Below are 25799 nucleotides of genomic sequence, written 5' to 3'. Positions count from 1 at the left end.
CCAAATTAATGGTTTAAAAAAACATTAAAAAATCACAAAACCTTTGGAAATCCCGCATGCCATATCCTTCCTTCCTTCCATCCTGCTTTCTCGTTCCCTTAATTCTTTTTTCTATTCTTTCTTCTGTTCTTCCTTCCCTCCTTTCTACGTATTCGGCCCTTCCTTCTAAGGACAAATTAAGTTTAAAAAAAAAAAAAAAAAAAAAGTAAGCCTCCCTTCTTCCCAGCCTGTATCTACTGTAGTTTTAAGAATTCTTAGGAAGTGCGAGGGTTTTGTTGTAAGTGTGACTGGGTCACCCCTCTCAAGATGAACGAAAGCCTTCTCTTTAAAACATGAAGTTCATTTTAGGCCGCATTGGAGGTGCGGCGTCGAGGGGTTGGCGAGGTCATATCCAAATGACCCTGTTATGTATATTTTGTGTTCGCTTATGACTGGCTAATATGCAATCAGCAAGGTGGAGACTGCTGACTCATGCATTTATGGAGGCTTGATTATGTTTTAAAATAATGTCTGCTCAGATATGATGACGTGAGTCCTTCCTAGTAGATGGAAGCTTTCTTGTGCTGTGTAATAGTCCCGCAGTGCCTCCATGTGGCGGAATCACTCTACTGCAGTTAACAATTAATAATTTATTTTTTTAATCAGCTGTTAAGCATGCATGGATATTCTACTTTTGCAAACACTAGATGGTGCTAGTATTAAGCATAACACTTAGAGCTATAATTGCAAATTCTGGTTCCAAAGTGGCTTCATTTGTGGCCCCGAAGGCAGCAACAGCTGTCAAACTGTTTGTCAGAAATGATGAGATAGATGAAGGGCGAAACAAAAATGAGCAACATTTCTTTTAGAAGAAGATAAAAGCACACATTTTCTTTGAGGGAGGTTGAGTTTCTTGTTCCGACTTCAAGCACAGCAACTAGAAAGGGGAAATGTTCAAACTGACTTTTTTTCTGGAAGTTATTAATTCATTACTTCATCACATTATATGTACTCAGTTGTATTTTATAGATGTATTTTGTGGGTTGTTTTTTTTTTTAATTAACTTTCATGTTGGAATGTGCTTGTTGATTGATGCGCAAAATGAGCTAGTTTGCCTGGGCATAACCTTAACCCTAACCCTAAACAAGCTGTTGATAACTTATAGAACACAGACTTTTGAACTTTAGCGACTTCCTTGGGATCTGTGTGTGTGTGTGTGTGTGTGTGTGTGTGTGTGTGTGTGTGTGTGTGTGTGTGTGTGTGTGTGTGTGTGTGTGTGTGTGTGTGTGTGTGTGTGTGTGTGTGTGTGTGTGTGTGTGTGTGTGTGTGTGTGTGTGTGTGTGTGTGTGTGTGTGTGTGTGTGTGTGTGTGTGTGTGTGTGTGTGTGTGTGTGTGTGTGTGTGTGTGTGTGTGTGTGTGTGTGTGTGTGTGTGGGGGGAGGGGGGGGCTGACATCTGCATCAAAACCAGACAGGCATGAGTCTTACTTATTTCAGGCTTTAAAAAAAAAAAAAAATTACCCTCACTCCTTCACCCCCCGGGATGTTTTGACAAATGGTACGGTCTGCTCGGCTGAGAGTCTGGGTCTGGAAGCACACACACACACATGCTGTCTGTTTTTGGGGAGAGGGAGAGGGAGGAAGAAGAGGTAAAGTCAAGCATCTTTTCTCTCTGCTCCAAACATGTACAAAGGCAGGCGCCGCCGCATTCAGAGATGTGAGTATATTTACTATACAGAAGGAGCTTTTTTTTTTTTTTTTGAGAATCCATGTTGCATGAAAATCTGTTTGCAGTTGTCTCAAAAGTTGATTTAATCTTATAGTTTCTCTCTAAGGATTACTACGTACATGTCTTTTGCATGGACTGTAAATTGGACGCACTATATTGGATTCGTGAGCTTTTATGCTGACTGATGCGTTTAAATTCTTAATAAATGTAATAAATGTTAATACTCCACGAAGGACAACATCCATGGGATATAGTTCGCAAAAAAATTCTGCAGTTTTTATTTGGAATGAATCAAAAATCTTTGAGTTTAACCTATCATTATCATATGTATCTATATCTATATCTGCGTGTGTGTATGTATATATATATATATATCCATCCATCTATCTCCATCCCAGCAATAGGCGGGGGACACCCTGAACCGGTTGCCAGACGAGCGCAGGGCACACAGAGACAAGCAACCATCCGCACTCACACCTAGGGGCAATTTGGAGTGCTCAATTGGCCTACCAAGCATGTTTTTGGGATGTTGTAGGAAACCAGAGTGCTAACGAGTGAGCCACCGAGCCGCCCCATTATTCATATTTTTTTTTATATTTTTGTCTTTCTGACTTAATCGCAGGGTCTTCTAGAATTTTAAGCGCGCATGAGTGGTTACTAATAAGTGGAAAAATGATGTGCGTACCGAGTGCTGTGTACTTTCCGTTTGATTGCTCTGTGAGGAGTGGGCTTGCATAAGCCGATTCTCAGGTGGTATGTGCAACAATTGCAATTATGAATACGTAATCTTGTCTGTCTGTCTCGACAGGCTAGAGAGGAGCATTTGCGATTCATGGTGGAAACAAAAAACACTGACTCACTAACAGTAGTCGCAAATTAGCTAAATTGCTTTTAACTTTGGATGGATAATAAATTCAGTTAAAGTATGCCTTTTAAATAACACTCAAATAAATCGACTCAAACCCGAAATGACGAAACGTCAGCAATTTTTGACGTCAGCGAGTTCACTGGAAGTCGCTTCAACAAGTCCTAATGTTTGCTGCTAGAAATAGCTGCCAACGAGCTGTTTTGATCGAATTTGATCAAAATAGCCTTCAAAGAAATTCTTAAAAGTCCTAAATTGCACTTTTTTTTAAGCTTATTTTTCATCTTGACTCATAAACAGCAAATCTTTGTATCCGAGGGTCATATACTGAGACTGTTTTGCATCTTTAGCTTGATTAAAAGCCCATCGAAGTTATCATGAAATTGTTGCCTCGTCAGCTTTTATCCAAATGGAACACTAAAACCTGTAGTGTGGCGCTGCGCTCATGATGTATTAATCCCTTCAAATTCCCATACTTGGGCCTATCTCGTAAAAAATAATCACATTAGGAGCTCTGGATGAAATTTACGGGCTGCCAAAGTGGCCATTTTCTTCACGGGGGCTCCAGAGTCAAGTACAGAGAATTCATTAGGAAAGGACAAGGTGTTGATTAATCCACACATCCATTTTGAACATGGTGAAGATCACTCCAGACAAGGTGTTCTCTCCCTCGGCATTGTCGCCTTGGACTTGATGAAATTGGATGTTATGCGTCTTTCACTGTGATTGATCACTCCCACAGTGTTGTATGAGCCTCATTTGTTAGTTGGGGTTAGAATTAGGACAAAATGGTTGAGCCCTCCTCACTGAATCGGGGAGAAAATTCTCCTCTCTGGATCAGTCAAGCTAATGCAAACAACAAATAATGTTTGTTGGTTCTGTTTTGAATGTATTCTCAATCCCTTCGCTAGAATCACTTATTGAAAGTGTCCGCTTTGTCATTCCGTCCTTCCAAGAGGAAAACACGCTCTCGGGCGCAATGAAAAAGCGCAAACGTTGTCGTCGCAAGTGCCCTTGAGACAAGATTGGGGATTATTGAAGTCTGGCCTGTCAGATTTACAGGGCGCAGAGAACACGGCGTAGATTGAAATCTCCAGAGCGCTGTGGTGATGCTTCTTACAAACGCATTTGTATTGGAGCCGGCGCTCTGCATGATCGCTTCATCAAATGCGCCGACCTCACCTGCTCCGATGAACGCCCATCACAATAGACGCTGACTTTGTTCTGACTTTGCCTGCCAAAAGATTATCTTTGGGGATTAACGTCATGTCCCCTCTCTCTCTCTCCCATGTTTTGTCGTACGTCACTACCCTGTCAAGTACAATCGCTCATTCAAAGCAGTCTTTTAGAGTTTCATCAAAAATATATACAAACACATATGGTGGTACCTTCACGTAGCAGTGACCCGATTTAAGAGGCCTTTGAGCTACAAGCCATTCGTCAGTTTGTCCTGAGCTGGCTTGTTGGGCAACGCCGGAACGTTGGTAAGCTAAACCTTTGTTATGAGCGACTTGTAGAATGACGTGCTCTGTAGGAGGATTTGTATCATGCGTCTAGTACAGTGTGTCTGTTCTTGTTCTGTGTGCTGTGCGTGTGTTGAATATGAGAAAACTTTATTTTATGCCCCCTCTCAAAGCTGGACTTTTGGGACTGCTATTGCTTGGCAACGCCACCCCTCTACCCCCCGCCTCCCCTCCCCTTCAACTTTTAACAGATGCTCACAGCAACAAGTACACACTTTTGTGCCATTTTTACCCGCATAATGAATGTAATTATTCAGGAGGGCCGTCGCGAGGTGCTTCCTTTCAGAATTTTTTTTATTTTTTTACGACCTGAGCGTGAAGGGGTCCACGGAGACCGCCGTTTGTTACGGGAGCCATCCCTCATGTCTTCCTGCGGCCTAATTACAAGGATGCAGCTGTCCCTGTGCACCTGAGAGCCACTGATGCCCCCCGCCCCTCGCCTCCGCATCCTCCTACCCTCCTTTTCCTTCTACTGCTTTAGGCCATTAGGGAGATGTGAGAAAGAGTCCTCGATAAAAAGAATGGTGACTATACAGCAAGTTGTTCAAAATGAGAGATGCCTCTTCGTCGTCCATTTGATCCAAGGCAGACTTTTGAGACAGCAGGGAATTTGGAACATAAAAGGTCCAATTTCAAAGCCAAGTTCCAGTCAAATGTAAATTGAAATATTAAAGTGGAGTGGCACCTGCAACGTCAAGGCGGACAGACACAACACTGTGGAGCGACCAAACTGCCGAGCCAAAGCTGTGCATGTTGCAGTTATTGCGGTGGAAGCAGTCTTCTGGCTAAATAACTTCCTCCCGCTTGATTGCCGAGCTTGTCAATATTTTATCGACACAACTTTTTCGCAGGTGTCAACGGCGGTGACTCGTGCGTCAGACGCACCTCTTGGCTGTCTGCCATTTGTTTGCGCTGTCATGTGCGACCTTGAGCAGTGCGCACTTCAGGCTGATTGAGCAGAAGCCAGGACATTTTTTGGAGCGTGTCGAAGGAGCTGTCAATCATAACAATAAGACAGGCCTTGTGTGCAGATTCATCTGCTAATGCATCGCTGGGACTCATTTGTAGGCATGAAACGCGTTACCGGTAAACTGTGATGAAATTTCTCTTTGTTCGCTCTTCTGTTGCAAATTAGAATTGTCATTAATATCATTTGAGAGTTGTAATCGTCTTTTCGCCTTCTCCCATTTTTGTACGTGCTTGTAAAGGCCAAGAAACGCATTAAGAAAGAAGCGATAGAAGAAAAGGAAGTGAACAAAGAAGACACTAGATGACACAGTAGCTATAAAATGTTAACACACCCCTGTTCAAATGCCAAGTTTTACTGAAATTTGATAAGTCATCATTTCAAAAGCTTTTACCCATTACCATGACCTATATAACCTAAGATAAAATCTTCCCAAGAGGGGCAGTAGAAATTTTATATTTGCACAAGTGTGCACACCCTTTCAATAATGCAATTCAAACATGTTCAATTTGGAAGCACCTGCCACAATTTGCATCTGATTTAGCAAATATACATTCCAGTTGCTCTAGTAGGCTTTCACTGACATTTGTTTTTGCTTCCTAGCAGATGTGTGAAGGTTTTGTGCTCTGTACTTTGTCTTTCCAGATATCAACATGGCAGGAGAGCCTAAACCATACCGGCCAAAGATGGCCACCAAGAGGCCGCTTTCCACCCTCTACAGGTTGGACTTTAATGCAAAAAAAAAAAAAAAAATTTCACACCATATTAAATGCTATTAAGTCACAAAAAGAAGTTACTTTGATGTAATGGACACTGGACAAGCCACTCCCCCAATTAGTCAATTAAATTGAGGTCTCACTGTATTTTTTGCCCTTAATAAAAACACATTTACCGACCCCATTTCTTCAGTTACGTTTACGAGTTTGTTAGTTTTTTCTTACTCCAGGCTGCTTACCAGCGAGCAGGCTTGTCCAAACATTTGCTATAATTAAATGACAGGTCAATCAAAAGGGGTTCTGATCATCCGGGAGGTCTCCTTTATTACTCAGTCCATCTGGGATGTCTAATTTCACCTTTGACTTGTTTTTTCAGTGGCTACGAGTTTGACTACGACTACTACAGAGATGATTTTTACAGCAGGTAGGTAGTTTATGATAAAAACGTCAGTGGTACCATGACATAAGGCTTGCTCACTAGTCAGAACACTCTTTTTGCAAATTTTCTTTTCCCATTGGAATGAATGGAAATTCACCTGTCAATTCCATCCTCCCCTCCGAAAATTCAACAAAAATCCACTGGGATGTAGCTTCAGTGAATTATTGAAGAATTAACTCTGCAACTTTTCACATGAAAATATATTTCTCCTTTCCCCAAAAAGGCCAACCATTAGACTTTTGGCTTTCCACCACAGCTCAAATAAATATTTTACAAAGCCTTTGGAGGACTTCATGAATCAAGGTTCCCCACCACTGCGCTCATATTTTCTTTATTTGTCATCTCATTTGTCTGGTAGCGGTTGAGTTTCCTCATTAGAATTAGCATCCCAGGCAACGCGAATATATTAACATGTAGGCATAATGAACGTCATATCGGGAGCTTTCTATTTCTTCCACTCCGGGCTTCCTAATGACGCTTTTAGCAGAACGCCAACTGTCAGATTGTCTCCCGCCTGCTCATTCGTGTCTATTTATCATCTTTTTTTGACATTTTCATTGCTTTGTTTACTTCCTGTGCTTTTAATTATTTCTGAATGTTCATATGCTTACTTGACGTCATTGATTGCGCCCTGTTTTCTTACCACAATTCTTGTGCAAGTCTAGTGCAAAAGGCAATCTAAATGTGCACGAGTGGAGTTTTCTTTCTTTTGGTGATTTTGTAGACCGGCTCATGTAGAAGCGGGCGAGTGCACCGTTGTGGGTGTGAACGCAGATGACTTGTTTGTCATCCAATGCAATTTTATTCTTATTTGTGCCTTGTGTTGTTTGTTAATGATGAATGGTTTCTCGAAATGTGTTTTTGCTGATATTGCTCATTTAAATTCCGTTTCATGGTGTCTATTGTGTCCCCAGATTGTTTGAGTACCACGGTCGCGTGGTACCACCCGCCCGGGCCGTCATTCCGGTGAAACGCTCACGGCTCGTCGTGCCGTCTGTCCCGCGCAGGATCAAGTCCTCTTTTTCCGTCCGAACCTGCTCTTCATCGTCCTCTTCGTCCTCCTCCTCTTCCCCAAGGCTTGTCAACATCCCGTCGTCTCCTGTCATGGGGCCCAAACGTATGTTGTCTTTTCAACGTTCTTCTCGTATTCAACATCAACATGTTTTTTTTATGATTTCCTAAAATCATTAACCGTATTTATCCATTTTTATCATTGGTGGGTGAGTGTGGAACGCTCACTATAACGCTGGTTCACTGTATTGTAATCTTACTATTTTGATGGCAGTGAAGACAGAGCAGCTGCTGAGCATCAAAAAGGAACTGTCACAGATCAAGACCAAGATCGATTCCCTGCTGGGAAGGCTTGACAAATTTGAGAGGCAGCATGGTATGATAGGAAATAAGAAAACCGACCGTAAAATATATGCTGGCCAACTTTGTACTTATTACGACGGGGCTCTGGTCCTCTCTCCTTCACTAGAGATGCAGAGAAAACACGAGGAGGAGGCGTGCGAGTGTCACCACAGCAACTCTGGTGGAGACGAATTGGGTGCGGATGTCGAGGCCGAGGCGGGGGAGATGACAGACGGCGGCGACGATTACTTTGAGGACGAGGGTACCGGTGACATGGTGAGATGTCAGAATAATCACATCTCATGTACCCAAACTGAAATCATAATATTTTTGACTGACAGTCTAATTTCAATTTCCCATAGGGAATAATATAAAATAATCGTAAAACCTTTATCAACGAGACTTCAATGAAGATTGAAGTCACGTTTCAACACTAACTGTCAACTGTAGTAAAGAAAACTATTTTGCCAGTAACAGTTTCTTGTTCTGGCGTCAAAGCCCTGGCTAATCAAAAAGTAGGCTACTTATCAAGGAATTATTATTATTATTATTATTATGATCATCCTTGTGTTTTTGTAATTGCAGAGAGAGAACCACATATCAGATATCGACAACTGAGCAAGGTCAATGGGATTGAAAGGACAACAATTACAGAAGCACTCATGTGAGCAAGAAATGCGGCTTTTATTTGGGGTCTTTCTTTATTCAACAGCATAATGCCAAGCATTTTTTTTAAGAAAAACACTTTGTGATATTTCAGTTTTGCCATTTGTTTTCCAGTGAAGCAAAGGGAAGCCTGCAGTGCACAAAGATTGCAGAAGTTAACCAGCTCCGTCAGCCAGAAGAACTGTTTGAAATGAAAGATCAACAACGGAGGGAACGACTTGTTTGTTCCGTGTTTGCCTCATCAGATTAAAAAAAGAAAAAACAAACATTGACAGTCCCGATGTGTTTTGAGCGGCAAGATCAAACGAAAAGAGCAATCGGCAAATGCTAACTTGTAAGTACAATATGCTTTGTGCTTCAGCCTCTATGGTCTGTATTGTCTATAATTCTGTTGTACAGCAAATGTATGTTAAAAATATGAATGTAAGAGGAACCACTTAATGTGCTTTGCTTTACTTGTACAGTTATTTTGGTTTTGTCTTTCGGTCACACAGTACCCATCTTACAGTGTCCTCGTTACATTCTGTCAAAGAAGAGATGAATATTTTTTACAATCAGCATGTAGTAACAAATAAAAAGGGATTGTCACGGATCATTTGTATTCATTGCTTTGGTTGTACAGCTATGAATAATAAGATGGGTTTTTGGAATAAAACAGTTCCTCCCATAATGGTTTCATTTATTATGTTGAGTTAATGCTTTTTTTATTTTTAAGGGAAGTCATTTTGTGCAATTAAGGAGACAGAACAAGATGTTTAATACAAGCAACACAATTTTAAAAATGGAGTTGAGTTGTTTACTCAATGCAAATGAATGTTTCAGGTATTTATTAGCGGTATGACATTTATATGGATTTTTTAGGCCTTTATTTAGGGTGTTTATTTACTCACATTTAGACAGTGTCAGGATTTGGGGGATAAAAGGTGTGTTCTGAGCGGAGGCCTTTATTTGGTGCAGAAATAACGTGCATCGATTAACAATAAAAGCTTCTTGACTGCAGCAAGAACAAGGCATTTATTTGAGTCTTTTGTTTTTAATGCCAATGAAGGTGTATTTTTAGGGTTGAATGTCACTTGTTTGCTAGCTGTAATTTAAACGTTATTATATCAAGCACGTATGTGTAATGTGTGCATCTTTATGCATTATCGGTCAATTTGATGAAAACTTTATATGCGCATGCGTCGACTTCAGTGGGCGGAGCAATGGCTCTTCCCGGAAGTTTTTCTCTGACGTCACATAAACAGGAAAAGAGCGGCCAGTTCAACGACAGAAAAGCAAACCAAGATCCAAGTGCATAATAGACCAGTTTACAACAAAAGCAGTAATTTTAACTGTATTTTACGACACATCGGGTGTCATTGACTTCGTCAATTTTGTTGCAAGCTTTTTTTTTGTTACCATGACACCTACCCGATATAAAAAAGAAGTCCAGTGTTGATGACGTGCGTCACCCTTGTGGCTGTCCACCTTGTTTTTAAATTATAATCTCTTCGCATTATGGAAGAAAAGGAAATAAGTTTGATTGGCAAGAGTATTTCAAGGTAAGCGTCTTTGTGTCATATACCCATTCGATTTTGTTTAATTTTTGTGGTGATATAATGATAATAATAATTCATAAAAGGTTTGTTTGAAGGTTTCAGCATGGACAGTGAGGCGGGTTCTTTTGTAGAGGCGTTCTAGTTGACGGCCAGTTTGTTTCAATATGTTGGTGTTTTTTGGCTAATGTTTTTTTCTTTTGGTGATTCTTTACCATCTTTTTCATCCATGCTCTTATTTGGACTGCAAATCACCTCCCTAAGAACCCAGTGTCTCTTCTTGTCTAGCTTGCTGGAGGTTCCCCTGCATCCCACCATCACATCGCTCAACCTGCACTGCAACCGCATCCCGAGGATTGAAGGCCTAGCATCGACGCTTCTCCTGAAACACTTGGATCTCTCCTCCAACTGCATTGCTGTTATTGAGGGTCTTGCTTCTCTCACGGCCCTGAGGACTTTAAATTTATCCTGGAATGCCATCACCAAGGTTGAGGGTGAGCTCACTAGAAAGGTGTTTTAACTTTATACACAAAAAAATACTGTATTGATTTCAGTTTGAGTATCTATTGTGGTACTTATACCGTTTTTTTGTTGCTGCTGCACTCGAAGGCACTTCTGATCGAATGACTGTTGTATTTTTCATTGTTGTTTTGTGACGCGCAGGATTGAACGGTCTGGTGAATTTAACAAGGTTAGACTTGTCCTTCAATCAGATAAACAACCTCAGCGGTGAGTTCAGTAGGGACTCCAATAGTCTTTTATTGGCAGTCATGGTGATTGTGATGTGCCCGTCAGGCCTATTGCATCTCCATGGCCCCGGACACAAGCTCAGGCACCTCAGTCTCCATAGCAACCGTCTTGCCAGCATTGAGCACCTCCTGCAGTGCCTGCTGGGGTTGCAGGGGTTGAGAGAGGTGTTTTTGAGCCACGGCGGCAAAGGCAACCCGCTGTGCATGAAGCCAGGTGAGACCGTGACTGTCATTACAATACATTGGATCCTCTGAACTATGTTCTGGGAAGCTGTTTCACCACAAATATCTTCAAAACAGCAATTCCTAACCTTTATTTAGCAACAGTGATGATCTAGTTTCAATTTACTCAAAAATTGACATAGTGTCAAATATTAGTCTGTTGAATTGAACATAAAGATGGAATATGTACTCACAGGAACTAATAACGCAATTATTTTATGAATGGTAACATGCATTTTTGTTGCACCTTTTGCCATATATCTCTCTGTGGTGACATAAGCCAAAGAAAGAGCAAAGTTTTGGGAAGTTAGGAAGAATTCAACTTCTCAGGTTCCAAGGTATCTATTTTCCATTTGTGGTACCGAGCGGCTCTTGCGTGTTTCGTTGCAGGTTATCATGAGATGGTGATGCAGTCGCTGCCACAAGTGTCATTTTTCGATGGATTGGATCGTCTGGGACAGCCGTCGTATTCCCCGACGGACAGTCCATGTGACATCCCCGGGCTGGAGAACTATGTGGACCTCCTCCTGCTCTCCGATGCCAGCAACAATGAAGCGGTGAGTTTAAATACCACTCGTATTAAACTGAATAAAACAATTCATAGTAATTGAAATGAATAGTCATCTTTTTAGGTGAAATGACAAAAACTCTTCATACTGTTTCCATCTCTAGCAAAATGGAAAACATGTGTTCCTTGTTCTAGGACGCTTTTGTGACCACACCTAATATAAGGGAAGTTCTGACCCACTTTGGACAGAGCGTCACCCCTGAAGCCTTTGGCAATCCGCTGGCAGCACCTAACAGGGAGCGCGTCCAGCAGGAGCAGCAGCAGGTCCGTTCGGCTGACGTCGACCGAACATTGACCTTAAACGAAAAGCGGGTCAAGAAACTGGAGCAGCAGGTGTCCCACCTTGTTCAGCAGGTGCTTTGTTTTTAACACTGCACACTGTAATGCTGTAGGAATACAATTATTATTTCTAATACTTTTGTAAAATAATTAGCTCATCCATTATAAGTCAAGCTAGCTTTATTGACATAGCGCATTTCCTACACAGGTAAACAGCATTTAACAAGTCGAGGTACCTGGGTAATATTTAAATGAGGGTTAATCACATTTAATTCTTATTTTACTCAGGTTTCTGCAAAGCACCAGTCCAGTCAAGCTAACGACTCTGCAGTCAAAGCTCAGAAGGACGTGAATGACACAGACCGCACGTCAGAAAGCGAGTACGACAGCACCAAGGACAACGACAGTTGCTCCGCCATCCCGAAATACCGTAAGCCCACATCGACCAGGACAAGCAAGAGATCAAACAGGTGATTCGTTTGCCCCAGTACATGATGCATTTTTCTTGGCATCATACTACAAATATTTCAATTTCACTTTTGGCCTGATGTCATCAGGTGCAGAGATTAGAAAAGGGAGAGATTTGTTTGTAATTTCTGTCCAGTATTTGTCTTTGAACCCAATATTTTTCTATTTTGAATAACATTTTTTAAATATCTTTTTTTCTCCAAATATTTAATGTTAAGTGTACAGTAATTTTCGTCTTCTATTTTTGTCCAACATTTCGTTATTCATTTTTTGCTGTCTCTCTTCTTTATCCGGTTTGAGTTCCTTCATTTTTTTTGTGCCCAGTGATCAGGGGAATCTGAAACGGAGGGTTACAAAGCCTACTGTCAGGTGGTCCTCTGCCACCGCCAAAGGGCCCATTGATGCATCTGTTCCGGCGAGGAGGGTCACGCTAAGTGCCGGCAAGGAGCCAATCAATATGAAATGCAAATCTAATGAGGAGGAAACCTTTAAAGTAACGTGCAAGATTTGTGTTTTGCTTTAATCCGTTTTGTATCTGACTCTTGACGTCCTTCAATCTGCAGGCTATTGTAGAAGAGCGAGATCAGGAGAGGGAGAGGCGCTGGAAGGCCGAGCAGGCCATCACCAAGTTGACGGAGGAACTCAAGTGCTTGAAGACCAAAGTCAGCAAGGAAAAAGACCTGCAGAGTATGGCCTTGCACACCACTGACAGGTACCAGATGCCACAATAGTTATACCTGCACAGGTCAATGACTGAATAGTTTTGATTTTTGGGCCAAGCATATGCCGAAACTATTGCCTGCATCGGTCTTTGCCATTGCTTTCTTAATGACGCTGCACACGTTGATCATGTCCACACATGTGAGGTGACCCCCGCATCTTTCTTCAGACTTAAAGACTTGCTACTGAAGGAGCGCTCAGGACGCTCCGAACTGGAAACGCGCGTGGAGCAGCTGGGCGGGATGTGCCGTTCGCTGAGCCAGCAGCTGGAACAGGCACGCGGAAGCGAGAAGCGTCACAAGCACGCCCTGCGGCAACTAGAGGAGGACGTCGCCCATGGGGAGGCGCTGCGGGCTCGCCAGAAGGCCCAAGAGGTACACGTGAACACGCTCAACTAGTTGCGTCATCATATCGGGAGGATGGATGCTTGCAAAAACAAGTTTTATGGCATATTTCGTCACACACACACTTATATTTGATCATATTTTCTTCATTGTCTCTCCTTTCAGATGAAGCAACAGCAGGAGGTGGAGAACAAGGTGGTGTCTCTGAAGCGCGACTTGGATGTCCAGAGAGCCAAAGTGCAGGAGCTGCATGAACTGCTGGCGTGCCGGGAACAAGAGCACAGGTGCAAGCTTTTAAAATACTTGATTCATTTTTATGCCCTCGATTTTATCGTGGAATCAAATAAGCCACACAACTCCTCATTTATTCATGAACTGTGTCCCCAGAAAACAGCTGGAGATGCGGCTGCAGCCGGGCGGGACGGACTTCTTGGCAGCAGTGGCAAGAGAAGTGGCGTCTGAGAGGCAAAGTCACGCTCAGAGGGAGGCTGAGTTGAAGGACAAAGTGGAGGAGGACAAGAAAGCATACGCGGCCCTGGAGGATGAATTCCGCATGGCGCTCACCATCGAGGCTACGCGCTTCTCCGAGGTCTGCTAATAAATATAAACGGGTCATATTTTTCATTCTGCTGTCACCTTGCACAACAGAAATAGGTGAGTCATGGTTTCGCCGCCCCTCTCCTAGGTAAAGAAAGCTTGCGATCAAATGGCGGCAGAGCTGCCGGAGCTTCGAACGACACTGGCTCAGTCGCAGCAGGCAGAAAAGAAATCCGCCTCTCTGGTGCAGGAGCTCACCGCTTTGGCCAAGGAGCAAAAGATTCGCATTTCAAAGCTTGTCAACGCCAAGAGAGATGCTGTTACTGAGTTCAAGGTCGCCGAGGGCCTAAATGGAAAAAAAAAAATCATAAGATGAATGGATGTAATATTGAAATTCCCCCGTCTCCTCACAGAAGCGCGCTCAGGCTCTGGAGGCCGACCTGGCTCTGGACCGCCATATGCGCCTTCAGCTGGAGGCGCTCAAGAAGGACAAAGCGCGACTTTCGGCCCAGCTCGGCGCACAGGAGTCTGTCATCGATGGACTCAGAGCAGAGAGGAGGCTTTGGGGGCAGGAGCTCGCTCAGCAAGGTAGGTGAAAAACAATCAAGCACACACAAAAATGTAGAGACATTTAAAAAGAAAAATTCAAGATTTTAGAGATAAAGCATTCTTCAATTTGTGTGTATTTTTTACCTCAAAATGAACTCAATTTAAAACCTAAATTGATCTGCTGTAAGTTCCTCAGCAACTGTCCAATACAATTAGACGCAGTGAACCTAAAGAGGATAAAAAATTTGAATTGCCTTCATTCGATGGTAGAAGAAACCAGAGTAATGGAGAAGTTGATTTGTGACAGAACAGTCCCCATTAAATTAAAAGTTAAAATCTATAAAGCCGTGGTTAGCCCAGCCGTTGTGTATTGATTGGAAGCAGCAGCACACAAAATTCTCTGAGAGATGCATATCAGGACTGATGAGAAAAAATAGAATAATAAAAAAAAAAAAAAAATGCATGCGGAGGTCAGTGAAGTTAAATCAAGATTTCAAAGTACAAGAAGCTAGACTGAGATAGTTTGGACCGCTGATGAAAAGCAGTGAAGGACAGCATATGGAAAGAGAAACGTTGGAGATGAAAGTGCGCGGGATGTGAAAATGAATCAGAGAGAAAAACAGATGAGAAACAGACTAAGAAATCAGACCTGAAAGAGGAAAAAAAGTGGATGGAATTCACACTCTTTTAACAGAAACATTTGAAAAGGGCTCATCCAGTATAAAACATTTGCCTCGAATAAGAAAAAGCAATGTTTGAGCACGTTGTGTCACGTCCTTGCGTATGTCTTTACCACAGGAGCATCCCTGGCTCAGGATCGCGGACGTCTGGAGGCCAGGATTGAGGCTCTGGGCGCCGAGGTGGAGGCTCAAAAGAAACAGATTGAGCGGGACAGCGACGCCCTCAAAATCAAAAGCAAAATTATCGAGGATCAAACGGAATCCATCCGCAAACTCAAAGAGGTCAAGCAGTGGAAGCGAAGCTAACGCACAGCGCGGCTCGTCTCTTACCGTCTCTCTTCCTGTTCCGTAGACGCTGCAGGAGCGCGACGAGCAGGCCCGCAGGCTCCGCGACGACAAGGCCCAAGCCGAGAAGACGTTTCAGCGGCGGCTCGAGGAGGACACGTCTCGGCTGACGGAGCTGGAGGAACGCATCGAACACCTCGTCGTGCGGAAGGAGGAGCTGAAGCAGCAGTTGGAGGACAAGGAAACCCAAGTAGAAGAGGCGAAACGACTTTACAGGTAAATTCACCACCTCGAATGACTCAAACAGTAAATATAGCGGTCGGTGCCTTGACTTATTAGTTTGATTAGTTCCATGTTTATGACTTGGCATGATTGTATATCAAATCAAATTTCCCCATTCAAATGAATGGTATTGCCTTTAATCCATTCCGGCTTCTGTAAAAAAATACAAAGATTTCTCAGCTCATTGCAGAAAAAGATTTGAAAATATTGAATCTTTGGGTATTTTGTCTAAATAAAAAAGTTCAACACAACAAATATGTTTCCCATAAAATAAAAAAGGGCTGTAGCTTGAACATATATCTATCTCTCGACACTCATGAACATGCAACTTCCTGTCCTGTTCATTCATCACAATGTTGTGCGATTCCTCTCTTTTTAGTGAATCTGCAAAAAAGTGGCAAGAAAAGGCTCAGCTGCTCACTCAACTGGAGACCCAAGTGAAGCGTATGAAGGACACCTTCGACAACAAAGAACGCTCGCTCCTGGAAGAGAATGAACAACTGAGTGAATCACACAGGTGAGGAAAAAGAGGGACCTCGACTTATTGGAGTTCCATCATGTCGCGTCTTTCTTTCAGAGCGGCGGTGGAGAAGCTGCGCTGCATGGACGACGCCTTTCGCGCACAGCTCGAGTCCCTCCAAGCCGCCCATCAGGCTGAACTGCTTCAGATGGCAAATGACAAGCACAGTCAGATCGAAGAAGCCAATCTGAAGGTCAAATCAGAAGGCCTATATCCTCCGGAAGAGCTGGAGCTTCACGCTCCTTTTTTTCTTATTTCAGGTATTCAAAGTGGAAGAGGAGATGCGTGAGCTGCTACTTGAGATGGACGCCAACAAGAGGATCACAGAGGAGAAAATAAAACGTCTTAATAGTGTGCTAAAAGATTTCAATTAAAAACTGTATTTGCTTTATACAAGCTAGTTTTGGTAAAATATTTTTACTTGTTTTGAATGAGTGTTTTTAATAATTGTTTTACTCGTTTACCTGTTATTTGAATTTAATGTGATAGTATTGTATTGATTTTTTTTTTTTTTTTTAATTCTTCGTAATTGATGTATGTCACGTAAATCGTGTCTGGAGGCGTGTCCACGGGGCCTCTATGCCGAATTGCAGTTCTTGCGTTGAGTTAATAGGAGGAGGCCAGGTTAGTTACTTAGCACAATAGGGGTGTTTTTGTCTTTCGGGGGGTGTTCAGGAGAAGAACGACGGGTGAGGCGCTTGTTTAATGAGGCAATGAAGTGAAGTTTGACTTTTAAGAACAGATAAAACCTTCCATAAATGGACTGCGAGAGGACGGGGGCTGCTTGCTCGACGCCACCTCGCAACGAGTCAAGTTTGGTGTGCCTTACAATGAAATTTGTCGCTCTGCTCAAAGAGACCCACGACGGCATCTTCGATTTAAGAAAGGTCAGATTAAACGCGTTTTACTCGTTTACTAGTTTACTTTCGTGTACTTTTTTTTTACTTTCGTTTACTTTTCTAGTTCTACTGAATGTACGGGGCCTCCTCATCAGCTAAGTGGTCAGGTGCGTTGCGTTCAGGTGATGGACTCGCCATTACCGGTCGTACAGTACGCCATCTTCAGAGTTCCAGTTTAAAGTGTACATAAAGCTTGTAACTGTGTGTGGGCTTAATAAGATGTCATTGTTCTTACGTTTTGGTAAAGTTGGTAATTTGGTCTTTTTTTAATGGTTAACTTAAACGTAGTGGAACCGTGCAAACTCGCCCCCCCCCCCCTAATAAATGTGTGTGTGTGTAATGTTAACATTTTGGGGAAAAACTATTCTCCATTGAGTGAGCTTTGTGTCAAGCATGGTGTCTAGTTTTATTGGTAATTCTGACATTTCTTTCCACATGAGTTTTTTCTTCAGTGTCAAGTTTTTCTGCTCAGACTCTTCTGTGCTGATTTAGAACGTTCACGTGGTGCTTTATTTCCAGTGTATTGTGGCACCAATGAACAAAACTAGGATCCAATCGTAACTTTTGTGTTTACAGAAAGGGGGAAAGACATAGCTTTTATTGTGTATGAGATCTTCTTAGTTTTCCCTCTCTTCTTAAGCGCCAAAGTTTTCCCTCTCTTCTTGAGCGCCAAACTTGGCTAATGTTTACACTGCTGGCAACTGCTCCTCCCCTACCAATGCATTGTACAACCATCCTCTTCTGACAACAGGTTTAACTTTCTGTTTGTGCAGCTTCATTTGCCAAATCCTCTGTTTGAGTGCCTCACAGTGTCTCTGATTTCCTGCATCTCGGGTAGTGTTTATTTGCTAGGTAGTCTTCGGTAGTGGAGAAGATGCAACACGATGCTGTTAACATGCTGCCTACATTTTTATTGACACTTGTGTTTTTTTAAATCGACAGGCCGCAAACATCTTAGCATTGAAGCAGAAAAGGCGCATATACGACATCACCAACGTGCTGGAAGGCGTGGGCTTGATTGAGAAGAAGAACCAAAATATCATCAAGTGGAGGTTTGGAAAAACGTGTTTTTTTGTTTTGCTGTATTTCTGCAAGTGGAATTGCTCCAATAAGTGTGGGATAAACACAATGACATTTAAAATCCCTCTCGCAAGATTCTGAACATGTTCTTCATTGTCAACGAGAGCAAGCAAGAAGAAAGTTGTCAATCTGTTTCCCCTGCAATGTGACTGCCAACATCTTCCAAAATGGTCTGATACAAAACTTGCAGGGGTGAGAACAAGGGAAATCAGAACCAGGAGGTTCTCGAGCAGGTTAGACTTCTCCGAACCCAAATCTCTGAGCTGGACGCCCAAGAGAAAGAGCTGGACAAGCAGAAGATGTGGCTGCAGGAGAGCAACGTACGCCTAAACCGCAGTCCTGACATAAACAAATATCCTTTTGTAATTATTTATCATGTCAATGTCCTAGTGGTGTTCACTTCCGCCTCAAATCACTGTTCTGAGGTTCTGCGTTCAAATCTTGGCTCGGTATGGCATTTCCATGTTCATATAAATGTGGGAAAGAATGTTCAACAAACATTTTATGTCAGGCATCGTTTGATAGTGTTGCTCTGCAGTTGCGACGATATCTCTCTTTCATTCATTTCTGGATAAAAATCAAAGGTTGGCTCGCCTGCCCACACCTCCTTACGTTCTGCTCTGATGCGGGTTTTTTTTTTTTTTTTTTTTTAAGCAAAGAGGCGATTGATGGATTTCTGTGCTTGTTACAATTACACAGTCATGCATGTCCTCTTTGGGACTATTGACTCAAAGAACAGAGAAAATGAGCTGGTGAGTGGATTATAAATATAATTGCTTTTGTCAAACAGGGTAATCCCAAATTGCTCCCGGTCTTGTTTTTCTGGTTTATTGTCTCTCCTCGGCACGCTCTCTCTGGCCGCCGCTGTTGGATGTATTGTAATCTTTTTTGCTTAACACTCCCTCACCTATTTTTTTGTGACGCATGAGGACATCTGCAAATCCTTCAGGGGCGACACTATTCTCGCCATCGTGCCTCCGTCTGAGATGCAGCTGGAGGTGACGCTGGGAGAGAAGGTAGTAAAACATTGCAAGACCACCTTTGGGGTATTAGGAGTAATAGTGGAGAGAGACAGAACTAATTACACTTACTCGAACCGAGTAGTGCAAGGAAAAAAAAAGTTATGTTTTAAAGCTAACAATCCCACTTCTTTATTTTATCCTGTGGGGACCAGTCTGGTCCTGAGAATTACCAGGTGACCCTGTGCAGCAAGGTAGCTCCAATCAAGGTCACGCTCATGAACCTGGACTCAGACTGCAGCGTGCCCATTGTCATCCCCTTGCCCCCCGAAGACACCATCACCCCCCCGCTCACGCTGCCGCCGTCGTGCACGCTCTCTGCCAGCCCACACAGCGCGTCCATTGTCTTCCCCTTGCCCCCCAACGGCACGATCAGCCCCCTGCTCACGCCGCCGCCGCCGTGCACGCTCTCTGCCAGCCCAGACTACCCTCCCCTCTCTACGGTGGTCCACTCTTCTTGTTCCAGCGACACTGCCTCCTCATTCTGCAGCCAGGATTCGCTCAGCTCACATCAGCAGGTGGGGCTGCTCGAACACGATGGCATTCCGAGGCTAGCTTCCACTCATGCATTCATGGGTAAGCACCAAAGTGTACAGGTACAGGAGGAACAGAAATGTTTCAAAAGAAACATCTATTACCGTATTGGCCCGAATATAAGACGATCCTGATTATAAGACGACCCCCTCTTTTTCAACACTCAAGTTTGAAAAAAGACTTTTTCAACACCAAATTTAATTTTTATACAGAAAATAATTACATTACATCTGAAACAAATGATTATAACAATATATTCAAGAGAAAAAGCATGTTATTTTGCCTCATTCAAATCATGCAAAAACTGTCTGTCACATCTTAATATCTGAACATTTAGATATGTAAACTAAAGTGCAATCACATTTGTAAATGAATGGCTTCTGGTTTTTGAAATGTAAATAAACCAATCTACTGTGATAAAACAACAAAATTGCAATAACTGCATTAACCATCAAAGTAAAGTCTAACTGTAGTCTTGAAACAAATCTGAATAAGGAAAAACATTGCAATAAAATAATGCAAACTGCTACTGCTATTTTTTTTTCTTTTTCGTGACAGGGGTTCGCTTTGGCCTGGGGGGTTAAGTTCAACGTTTGCTTTGAAGATATCTGGCGCCTTCTAGCGTTGTGAATGGGTATAATGTCCAGACCCCAAATGTAAGACGACCCCCACTTTTTCAGTCTTATTTCAATGCAAAAAACACCGTCTTATATTCGGGCCAATACGGTATTTGCGTTTGTTTTTTTTGTTGTTTTTTTTTCCAATGTAAAAATAAGCCATGTTGAGTTGTCATCTGATTGCTTTATATTAATGGCCCGCTTATACTTTTCACACACACATACATGCACACTTTCAGCCTGTTTTCTTTCAGGGTGTCTCAATCAGGCGGTGACCGCTTTGGAGATGGACCTGTCTGGACCAGAGTTCCACTCTGTTCTGGATGTGAGCAGCTTGTTGAGGCACAACGGCATCGCGGAAGACATGAAGGAAGACGGAGATGGTACTGCCTTTTTTGGTTCAGACAAAGGATGATACCAAACGTTTGAATACAATATGTGCTTGAAACAATGAAACAAGTTGTTTGTTCATACTTTCTTGCAAAAGATGTTCCCTTAATTGATTAACTGATCTCTACTGATGGTAACCATTTTAAAGAGTGGGCTCAAGTTAGGAACGTTCTCGTCGTGACCCTGTCAATCCGTAAGGAGACCAATCCTAACATTACACGCCAAAACAGTCCAACCAATATTCGTGTAAGTGTGGAGAGGGCGCCCAGACCATCGAGCATATCTTCCGTTTGTGCAGAACACCCTAGAATGGTTGGCTGTTTGGTGTGACAAGCTATGACGATGATCTCAAAGAGTATGCAATGTTGTCTCTGTTGTGCTCTGGAAAAAAAAAAAAGTTGTTCATACTTTCTTGCAGATGTTCACTTAATTGATGAAATGATCTCTACTGATGGTAAGCATCTTAAAGAGTATGCAATGCTGTCTCTGTCGTGCTCTGAAAAAAAAAAAAAAAAAGTTGTTCATACTTTCTTGCAGATGTTCACTTAATTGATGAACTGATCTCTACTGATGGTAAGCATCTTAAAGAGTATGCAATGTTGTCTCTGTTGTGCTCTGAAAAAAAAAAAACTTGTTCATACTTTCTTGCAGAAGATGTTGACTTGACTGATGAACTGATCTCTACTGACGGTAAGCATCTTAGATATATGCAATGCTGTCTCTTGTGCTCTGAAAACTGAAGGAGTGTTAGGGTCATAACTTGGCAAGGTTAGAATTTAATGAGAATTAAAAAAGAATTGTAATAAAGAAACAGGAAAATGAGTAAATATTCCATATGACATGGAAAAACATGTAAAATACTGTATTCTTGAGATTTGTCTTGGAATCTAAAGTTTTTTTTTCATGTTAATGTCTGACAATTTTCTCTTTGAGTAATCAATTTGATGGCTGATTTTATTTATTTTTTCAAGGCATGGATTGCAGTTTCACATTGGATGACACCGGTGGTGTGTCTGACCTGTTTGATATGCAGTTCGGATGAAAGTCAAGGAGTATACCTCTGGTCCTCTCTAGACATCGTTTGATTCGTTTTGGACTTTCGGTAGGTTATTTATGACGTTATTGTCCCTCCATTAACTCATTGACTGTTTACAGAATCAAATTGCATGCAAAATTCTGAACAAAATTTTGAATATTTTCAGTGATCCAAAAAATGTTGCTCGTCTCATGATGTTTGTTTTGTTGAAAGTGCCTGGAATCCTAAATGATTGCGACATTGCTGTTTCAGGCCTCTGTGTTTTAGTTTCTTTATGTATTTTTTTTTAGTTTATATGACGAATCATTTTAGCCAATTTAAGAGTTCTTTTGCTGGATCTTGAATCGTCTGTATTTGTTATTTAATTGGCCACGTTTATGATCGGAAGTTTCCGTTGTTTGCAAGAATTCTTTATTTGCACATTTGCACATCTTTAGGAATCCAAAAAATGTCGCTAATCTCATGGATGTGTTTATGTTGTGTTGAAAGTTCCAGGAATCCTAGATTATTGCGACATTGCCGTTTTAGGCCTTGGTGTTTTGGTTTCTTTATCTAATTTGATTTTATACAGTACAGATAATGGATGGTTGATTAATAATTTTAATCAATTTAAGAGATTTTTTTCCTGGATCTTGAATCAGCTGTATTTGTTATTTAATTGGCCACATTTATGGTCGTAAGTTCCCGTTGATTTATCTTTTGCACAAATACTTTATTTGCACATTTTTGGAAACATTTTCCAATAAATAGTTGATAACTCAATTCACTTATCTTCCAAGTTGAGGATATGCGAATGTCGCGCTTTGTATTGTGTTGACGAAATTTCATCATAAAGGTATAAAAAGACTTTGGTTTTTATGGAGGTGCAATAGGTTTTAAGGACATTTTTAGCTTTAAAAAAAAGTTACTTTAGTATTTCGTATAAGTTATTTTACTATTAGATCAATTATGTTTACACGGAGGAAAAAAAACATTCTTGTTGACAAATGTTACTTGTATCATACTAACCTTTTCCTGCTTGGCTATCGTCACTACTTTCATTTTCCAACATGACAGGAAAAAACAAGTGCTTGTTCCAGATGTTTAATCAGCAGTGCATGGCATGAGAATATTTGGGTGTTTGCACACTTTATGGACATTTCCACTTCTCTCCCCACCACGACAACACAACAGACAGTCTTTAAAAGCTAGAGTTTGAGAGCAGAGAGAAACAACAAGCAGAGCTACTGTAAGTTGTCAAAGTCATGCTTGGCATGCTAGGCGTGGGCAATTTCCGTTTTGTTTCTGTCCTTGTTTGGCTTTGGCTAAAGAGACAAAACAAGAACATTTCAATTGAAATCAAGTTTAAGAAAAACTGGTGTAAAAAATTGCGGTATTAGCGTCAAACTAGATAAGATTAATAATTGCACCCACAAATTGAAAGTATTTAAAATTAAAAAGTCATAGAAAATTGTACTTTACTCTTGTAAAATTTTGACTTTTTTTCTTGTGATACTGCTCCCATTAAAATGTTTTTCTTTCAAAAATATATTTTCTTCCAAAAAAATCTTGAAAATACAACTTTAGGATTCAGATTTTAATCTCAAATGTTTTTTTTTTTTTTTGTTGTTTTTTTTTTGTGCTCTAATACACATTGGTACAAGACAAGAATGTTATTGTACCCTTACTAAAAGTGAGCATGCTCCTGGTCTTAGATAACAGTATGATCTTCTTCTTGGACCATTCTTGGAACCTTTCCCTTTAAAAAAAAACATACACACACAAAACAACAAAATATAACTTTAGGATTCTGACTTTAGTTTCAATTGTGTTTTTTTGTGCTCTAATACTAATTGGTACAAGACAGCTTCAAGAATATTTTGTACTCTTACTAGAATTGAGAATGTTCCTGGACGATATGGTGGTCTTCTTCGTGTTGCTCTTTCCTTCTTAAAAAAAAAACAAAAAAAACCCACATGCACAAAAAAGGCAATCACAACTTTAAACCTAAATTCTAACTCAATTACATGTTCAAGCACCAGTAACAATATTCTCACCTCGATAGGTTGCGGAATGTCCGTTAACAAAGTGGCGGCTTCGTCTGAATCCAACGCAGTGGTGAGCAGGAAGACCTGCAGACACAGCAGGAGCACCAACACACTTTTGTCCATGGCTAATGACACTTCATATAGCTGAAGTGACACATTCCTCCTTATATAGAGATATTAAACAAGCAAACCAAACACCCTTCCCACCAGAAGTGAAAGGCAGCAATAACTTCCTGTGAGTCCACAAGTGCTCACATCACAAATGTCATGTCAAGATTTCACATCAAGAGGTTTCCCAATAAGAGGAAATTTTCCATGAGAGAACTGCAAAAGGTCAATGATAGTCTTGAATGCATTTTCACTGACTAATTTATATTGTAGATGTTATCTACTTATTGCCAAACAGGTCAAGATATGCAGCTTCAAAGGACAAGTGTACAAAAACTGGATTTATACACTATATATATAGTCTATAAACCCTCCCCCAAACGTTTACGTTGCCTTTAAACCTTTCCCATTCCCTTAATAATCATTCCTACATTGTTCTGTGCATGTATTGTACCTTTACTGAAAAGGTACAATACGTGTTACTGTAATTTACAGTAAATAAATTAACAAACGTGATATCATCAGGAGTTTGCATGTTCTCCCCGTGTCCGCGTTGGTTTTCTCCGGGCGCTCCGGTTTCCACCCACATCCCAAAAACATGCTTTTGTAGGCCGATTGAGCACTCCAAATTGTCCCTAGGTGTGAGTGCAAGTGTGAATGGTTGTTCGTCTCTGTGTGCCCTGCGATTGGCTGGCAACCAGTTCAGGGTGTCCCCCGCCTACTGCCCGATAACGGCTGGGATAGGCTCCAGCACGCCCGCGACCCCTGTGGGGACTAAGCAGTTTAGAAAATGGATGGATATCGTCAGGATGTCCAGGCTCCTTCTACGCCCCCAGTCAGCACTTTTCCCTCGAGTTCAAGTTAGGAACGTTCTTGTCGTGACCCTGTTAATCCGTAAGGAGACCAATCCTAGCATTACACGCCAAAACAAAGTTGTTCATACTTTCTTGCAGATGTTCACTTAATTGATGAAATGATCTCTACTGATGGTAAGCATCTTAAAGAGTATGCAATGCTGTCTCTGTCGTGCTCTGAAAAAAAAAAAAAAAAGTTCATACTTTCTTGCAGATGTTCACTTAATTGATGAACTGATCTCTACTGATGGTAAGCATCTTAAAGAGTATGCAATGTTGTCTCTGTTGTGCTCTGGAAAAAAACAACAACTTGTTCATACTTTCTTGCAGAAGATGTTGACTTGACTGATGAACTGATCTCTACTGATGGTAAGCATCTTAGATATATGCAATGTTGTCTCTTGTGCTCTGAAAACTGAAGGAGTGTTAGGGTCACCCTGAAAAGAAACATTTATAACTTGGCAAGGTTAGAATTTAATGAGAATTCAAAAAAAATGTATTAAAGAAACAGGAAAATGAGTAAATATTCCATATGCCATGTAAAATACTGTATTCTTGAGATTTGTCTTGGAATCTAAAGATTTTTTTTTCCATGTTAGTGTCTGACAATTTTCTCCTTGAGTAATCAATTTGATGGCTGATTTTTTTTTTTTTTTTCAAGGGATGGACTGCAGTTTCACATTGGATGACACCAGCGGTGTGTCTGACCTGTTTGATATGAAGTTCCTCAACTACTAACTGATGAAAGTCAAGGAGTATACCTCTGGTCCTGTCTAGACATCGTTTGACTCGTTTTGAACTTTCGGTAGGTTATTTATAATGTTATTGTCCCTCCATTAACTCATTGACTGTTTACAGAGTCAAAATGCATGCAAAATTCTGAACAAAATTTTGAACATTTTCAGTGATCCAAAAAATGTCGCTCGTCTCATGATCTTTGTTTTGTTGAAAGTGCCTGGAATCCTAAATGATTGCGACATTGCTGTTTCAGGCCTCTGTGTTTTAGTTTCTTTATGTATTTTTTTATTTTATGTGATGAATCATTTTAGCCAATTTAAGAATTATTTTGCTGGATCTTGAATCATCCGTATTTGTTATTTAATTGGCCACGTTTATGATCGCAAGTTTCCGTTGTTTGCAAGAATTCTTTATTTGCACATTTTTAGCAATCGAAAAAATGTCGCCAGTCTCATGGATGTGTTAATGTGTTGAAAGTGCCAGGAATCCTAGATTATTGCAACATTGCCGTTTTAGGCCTCGGT

At 41.3% G+C, this 25799-nt stretch overlaps 3 protein-coding genes and 1 long non-coding RNA gene across 21 annotated transcripts in view; 3 read left to right on the top strand and 1 right to left on the bottom strand.

The window, feature by feature from the left end:
* Positions 1 to 8870, top strand: part of LOC147046279 (RNA-binding Raly-like protein) — a 33447-nt gene extending 24577 nt beyond the window's left edge. For all 10 annotated transcript variants that reach the window (XM_085930837.1, XM_085930839.1, XM_085930836.1 and 7 more), the window contains 7 exons: positions 5707 to 5782; positions 6154 to 6201; positions 7131 to 7333; positions 7502 to 7603; positions 7697 to 7845; positions 8155 to 8233; positions 8350 to 8870. In XM_085930837.1, coding sequence (XP_085786963.1) covers positions 5707 to 5782; positions 6154 to 6201; positions 7131 to 7333; positions 7502 to 7603; positions 7697 to 7845; positions 8155 to 8187 — 611 coding nt within the window. In that variant the 3' untranslated portion in view covers positions 8188 to 8233; positions 8350 to 8870. The remainder of the gene's footprint in view (positions 1 to 5706; positions 5783 to 6153; positions 6202 to 7130; positions 7334 to 7501; positions 7604 to 7696; positions 7846 to 8154; positions 8234 to 8349) is intronic.
* Positions 8871 to 9461: 591 nt separating this feature from the next.
* On the top strand, positions 9462 to 16373 carry lrrcc1 (leucine rich repeat and coiled-coil centrosomal protein 1). 5 transcript variants are annotated; one of them, XM_085929288.1, is made up of 19 exons: positions 9462 to 9776; positions 10059 to 10264; positions 10434 to 10499; positions 10566 to 10733; positions 11132 to 11298; positions 11445 to 11573; positions 11877 to 12058; positions 12381 to 12549; positions 12620 to 12768; positions 12946 to 13150; positions 13286 to 13404; positions 13508 to 13709; positions 13806 to 13991; positions 14071 to 14245; positions 15005 to 15168; positions 15239 to 15447; positions 15833 to 15970; positions 16031 to 16166; positions 16234 to 16373. In XM_085929288.1, the coding sequence occupies exons 1-19, from the start codon at positions 9733 to 9735 to the stop codon at positions 16345 to 16347; spliced, it is 2928 nt and encodes a 975-aa protein (XP_085785414.1). In that variant the 5' UTR covers positions 9462 to 9732; the 3' UTR covers positions 16348 to 16373. The 5 variants fall into 5 exon arrangements, with proteins under 5 accessions (XP_085785414.1, XP_085785413.1, XP_085785412.1 ...); XM_085929287.1 differs by having other exon boundaries at positions 11445 to 11642; XM_085929286.1 differs by having other exon boundaries at positions 11445 to 11663.
* A 65-nt stretch (positions 16374 to 16438) lies between these two features.
* Positions 16439 to 25290, top strand: e2f5 (E2F transcription factor 5). 5 transcript variants are annotated; one of them, XR_015068124.1, is made up of 13 exons: positions 16446 to 16860; positions 17815 to 17924; positions 18143 to 18304; positions 18860 to 18968; positions 19127 to 19547; positions 20362 to 20505; positions 20931 to 20966; positions 21050 to 21085; positions 21164 to 21202; positions 21484 to 21614; positions 24637 to 24672; positions 24752 to 24787; positions 24868 to 24914. XR_015068124.1 is itself a non-coding variant. In XM_085929293.1 (10 exons), exons 1-10 carry the CDS (start codon positions 16732 to 16734, stop codon positions 21552 to 21554), a joined length of 1257 nt encoding a protein of 418 aa, XP_085785419.1. In that variant the 5' UTR covers positions 16448 to 16731; the 3' UTR covers positions 21555 to 23034. The 5 variants fall into 5 exon arrangements, 3 of the variants coding, with proteins under 3 accessions (XP_085785421.1, XP_085785419.1, XP_085785420.1); XM_085929293.1 differs by lacking the exons at positions 24637 to 24672; positions 24752 to 24787; positions 24868 to 24914 and having other exon boundaries at positions 16448 to 16860; positions 21484 to 23034; XM_085929294.1 differs by lacking the exons at positions 24637 to 24672; positions 24752 to 24787; positions 24868 to 24914 and having other exon boundaries at positions 16450 to 16860; positions 20377 to 20505; positions 21484 to 23033.
* On the bottom strand, positions 22617 to 23838 carry LOC147046277 (uncharacterized). Its single transcript, XR_015068128.1, has 3 exons — positions 23585 to 23838; positions 23420 to 23476; positions 22617 to 23286 (listed from the first exon to the last, which is right to left on the bottom strand). It is a non-coding gene; the product is annotated as an uncharacterized LOC147046277 (long non-coding RNA).
* Positions 25291 to 25799: the final 509 nt, after the last annotated feature.

The sequence above is a fragment of the Syngnathus leptorhynchus genome, chromosome 14 (assembly GCF_054491065.1).
Source record: "Syngnathus leptorhynchus isolate UIUO chromosome 14, UIUO_Slep, whole genome shotgun sequence".
NCBI classification, from domain to species: domain Eukaryota; kingdom Metazoa; phylum Chordata; class Actinopteri; order Syngnathiformes; family Syngnathidae; genus Syngnathus; species Syngnathus leptorhynchus.
This window is presented reverse-complemented; position numbering and strand designations above follow the sequence as displayed.